The sequence below is a fragment of the Crocuta crocuta genome, unplaced genomic scaffold, assembly GCF_008692635.1.
Source record: "Crocuta crocuta isolate KB4526 unplaced genomic scaffold, BGI_CrCroc_1.0 scaffold421, whole genome shotgun sequence".
NCBI classification, from domain to species: Eukaryota; Metazoa; Chordata; class Mammalia; order Carnivora; family Hyaenidae; genus Crocuta; species Crocuta crocuta.
Genome location: NW_027529437.1, coordinates 68,968 through 73,683, shown reverse-complemented (window position 1 = coordinate 73,683; position 4,716 = coordinate 68,968). Strand labels below are relative to the sequence as shown.

General features: G+C 33.2%; 1 protein-coding gene across 1 annotated transcript in view; it reads left to right on the top strand.

The window, feature by feature from the left end:
* Nucleotides 1-4,716, top strand: part of LOC144228152 (ribosomal protein S6 kinase alpha-6) — a gene marked incomplete at its 5' end in the record, with an annotated part of 59,484 nt that overhangs the window by 22,352 nt on the left and 32,416 nt on the right. The window contains one exon of the mRNA XM_077759965.1: nt 4,456-4,532. Coding sequence (XP_077616091.1) covers nt 4,456-4,532 — 77 coding nt within the window. The remainder of the gene's footprint in view (nt 1-4,455; nt 4,533-4,716) is intronic.

Sequence of the window (4,716 nt, the reverse complement as noted above, 5' to 3'; positions counted from 1 at the left end):
GTTTAAGAGATATAACTCAGAGATTGAAAAATTAGCCTTTCTAGAATATTTTAATGGTTTTACAAGGATAGGAGGATAGAATATTCATAATTTGGTCTTTTCTGTTAAATATAGGAAAGAGGATAGAATATTTGAGAGTTGGGCTTTTCTGTTAAGTATAGGATATATATTCATCATAAGTATTCTAACATTTATGCAGTAGACACATAGAAGAGTATGTTATAATCATTTTAATGGCTGAATTTTTTTTTTAATTTCTGAGAGAGAGAGAGATAGCGTGAGCAAGGGAGGGCCAGAGAGAGAGAGCGAGACACAGAATCTGAAGCAGGCTCCAGGCTGAGCTAGCCGTCAGCACAGAGCCCAACGCGGGGCTCGAACCCACGAACCGTGTGATCATGACCTAAGCCTAAGTCATACGCTTAACCGACTGAGCCACCCAGGCACCCCTTAATGGCTGAATTCTTAATATTGACTTAATCTTGTGGATCTGGTATGATGGAAACTTCTCACTGGAAAAAGTTTAGGGGCAAACATGTCCCAAATGAACATCTCAAAATCAAACATTGAAAAGAAAAATACAGAATAGGTCTGTGTTTAGATTAAGGATTATTAAATATTTTTTTAAGATTAGTTGGGAGGTAAACATTTTTAAATGAGTGGAGTACCACAGAGTAGAATATAGCCCATTGATGCTTTTAATCTTAACAGACTGCCAATGTATTATGACATTCTCATCATTGTAATATTGAAGGTTTTCAGGTGGGCATTTTAAGACAATTTCTCCATAACTAGTGCTTGAACTATCTTTGGATAGCATTTGTATTTTCAAAATACTTTTTTTTTTTGAGAGAGAGAGTGAGAGAGTGTGTGTGTGTGTTAATGAGTGTGGGAGGGGCAAAGGGAGAGAAAGATAGGGAATCTTAGGCTCCACACTCAATACTCAGCACAGAGCTTGATGGGCTTGATCCCATGACTCTTGGATAATGACCTGAGCTGAAATCAAGTGTCAGATGCTCAACCAACTGAGCCACCAGACTCCTCTCAAAATACTTTGATAAGTTTTATTATCAAATGCTGAAGCCTCTGCTAAGCAATAAATTAATATTTGTAAATTGTTATGAATGAAATATAGAGATTTCGAATAAGATTTGTTTCTAAATTTCAAATCTTTTAAAAATTAGCAATAAAGTATATAAAATACATTATCTTTTTTTTAATGTTTTATTTATTTCTGGGAGAGAGAGACAGCGTGAGCAAGGGAGGGTCAAAGAGAGGGAGACACAGAATTGGAAACAGGAGCTAGGCTCTGAGCTGGCTGTCAGCACAGAGCCCGACCCGGGGCTCAAATCCACGAACCGTGAGATCATGACCTGAGCCGAAGTCGGACGATTAACTGACTGAACCACCAAGGCACCCCTAAAATACATTATCTTTTAAACTAGAACCAGAAAGATTCAAGTATCCATGCAAATATTTGAATAAATAGTAGCATTTATGGGGGTATGAATTCACTATTTAATCACAGTTCAGAGTGTTTACTTAAAGATATTCCAATGAGTATAATTTTGGCTTGACAGTAAAAACAATATGCATTAACTTTTTGATATGTATCAATCTGATCAACCTCTTAACGTTTACTTAGTAGATATACTTTCTACTATAACTATGTTGCAAAAAATTAATATGTCCCTAAAAACATTTTATTCTTTATAAAAGTAAACAGATGATATTTTCCTACTAATATTTAATGTCAACAGAGGTCTAAAAGTGATCCTGAGTTAAAAGAACATACAGTAAATTGGAGGGAAGTTGTGTGATGTTAGTGGTTTAGCTATATCTCATTATTTATTAGAGCCTTTGGGTCCCTACTTGTGTTATGTACATAAGCCAATTATATAGGTATTTTGATGAACTCTTTAGCTTCTCAAGTTTGCACATATGCTTGTACATTTCAACTAGGAAAAAAATTATATCTTGAATTTTAAGTCAGTCAGATACTCATTAGTCATATGACAATTGTCAAAGCCAAACATTAATATCTTTAGTCTTTTGTAAATGAAATGTCCGTGCTGCTGGTTATGCACTCCCCAGTGTTAAGGCATTAATAGTATTTTTACTTTGTTTTTATGCCTAAAAGTATTAGCAGTGAGTTTATTTTTTTTTATGTTTGTAAGTTTTTATTTAAATTTCTGGTTAGTTAACATAAAGTGCAATATTAGTTTCAGGTGTACAGTATCGTGATTCAAAACTTCCATACATCACCCAGTGCTCTTCACAAGTGATCCTCACACTTAATACCCATCACCTATTTTACCCAGTCCCCCACCTACCACCCCTCTAGTAATCATTAATTTGTATATATACAACTTTTTTAATCTATCCATCATTCAGTGGGCATTTGGGCTGTTTCCATAATTTGGCTATTGGAGATATTGCTGCTGTAAACATTGGGGTACATGTATCCCTTTGAATTAGGTATATTTGTATTCTTTGGATAAATACCTAATAGTGCCATTGATGGATCATAAGATAGTTCTAATTTTATCTTTTGGGGAAACCTCCATACTGTTTTCCACAGTTGCTGCACTAGTTTGCATCCCACCGACAGTGTAATAGGGTTCCCTTTTCTCTGCATCCTCACCAAAACCTGCTGTTTCCTGTGTTGTTAATTTTAGCCATTAAGACTGGTGTCAGGTAATGTTTCGTTGTAGTTTGATTTGTATTACCCTCATGGTAAGTGATATTGAACATATTTTCACGTGTCTGTTAGTGATCTGGATGTCTTCTTTGGCAAAATGTCTATTCATGTCTTCTACCCATATCTTAACTAGATTATTATTTCTAACTGTTTTTTGGGTGTTAAGTTTCATAAGTTCTTTATAGAGTTTAGATACTAATTTTTTATCAGATATGTCATTTCCAAATATCTTCTCCCATCAGAAGGTTGCCTTTCAGTTTTCTATTTTTTTCCTTCACTATGCAGAAGATTTTTATTTGGATGTAGTCCCAATAGTTTATTTCTGATTTTGTTTCCCTTGCATCAGGAGACATATCTAGAAAGAAGTTGCTAAGGCCAATGTCAAAGAGGTTACTGCCTCAGTTCTCTTCTAGGATTTTGATGGTTTCCTGTCTCTCATTTAGGTCTTTAATCCATTTTATGCTCTTTAATCCATTTTGCATTTATTTTTGTGTATGGTATAAGAAAGTGGTCCAGTTTTATTATTTTGTATGTTGCTTTTCAATTTTCCCAAAACCATTTGTTAAAGACACTTTTTTCTCATTGGATATTCTTTCCTGCTTTGATGATGATAAATTGTCCATAGACTTGTGGGTTTATTTCTGGGCTTTCTATTCTGTCCTAATGATCTATAAGTCTTTTTTTCCCCCCAGTACCATACTGTCTTCATGACTACAGCTTTGTAATATGACTTGAAATCCAGAATTTTGGTGCCTCCAGCTTTGCTTTTCTTTTTCAAGGTTTCTTTGGCTATTTAAGGTCTTTTGTGATTCCATACAAATTTTAAGATTATTTGTTCTGTGAAAAGTGCTTGTGATATTGTGATAGGGATTTCTTTGAATGTGTAGATTGCTTGGGTTAGTATAGACATTTAAACAATATTTGTCTTCCAATCTATCTCATCCTTTTATTTTTAAACAAACTATACTAACTTCATACAGAAAACTCAAATGAATATATATTATTTGATATTATTAACACTAATCCCAAGAACAAAAATCATCTACCTAAATTATTGGATAAAAAATTAATGAAAACATTCAGAATCCAGTGTGTTTTTGTGATCCATAAATATATCCATAAATATACCGCTCTTTCCAATACATAAGCCTTTTATGTAAAATATAAATTCATTTTGCGTCCATAAAAGCATGTATCATCTTACCATCTTTTGCATGGTAAGGAGACAATTATCATAGATATTAAAAGCACAAGCTCTAGAATAAGATTACCTACTCCACTACTTACTAGTTTTGTGATATTGGGCAAATTATATGACATTTGCCTTAGTTTCTTCATCTTCAAAATTGAAATAATAATATCGACCTCATAGAGTCAGTGTCAGGATGAAAAGATAGCACTGTGTATAGTACATATTTAGGCTCTTTATACATAGTAGTCTTAAATTTTGATGTCTATGTCCGGTTTTTATAAGAGTAGGAGTGAAAGTTCATTGGGATCAAGGGTCATATATGCAAAGTTGTTTCTTTTATGACCCGTGTTACTTAATCACCTTATTAATAGCCATTTATTCAATGTTTGCTAATTGCAAAATACTTTGCCTTTAACATTAAATGAATCTATTTTTAAGAACATTTACATGACATAAGTTTTTAAATTGTGAACATTTGTGAGATTATTGGAAGTACAACTGCCTTTTGGATGAGGAAACTGAGTTTATACTGAGTAATATCAGATAATATGTATTTCTTTCTCAGGTTCTTATGCAACAGGGCTATGATGCTGCTTGTGATATTTGGAGCCTGGGTGTCCTTTTTTACACAATGCTGGCTGGGTAAGAAACTTATATTTTCAAAATAATACACATCATAATTTGAATTTCATCTGTATATTTTTATCTGGAAAGAAATGGAGAGATGAAAATAGCCTTAAATAAAATGGTACCAACATTTTAAAATAATATATATAGTTTATTTATAAAAGGTAAAAAAAATGAAGTATTTAGTGAGGTACTCTTC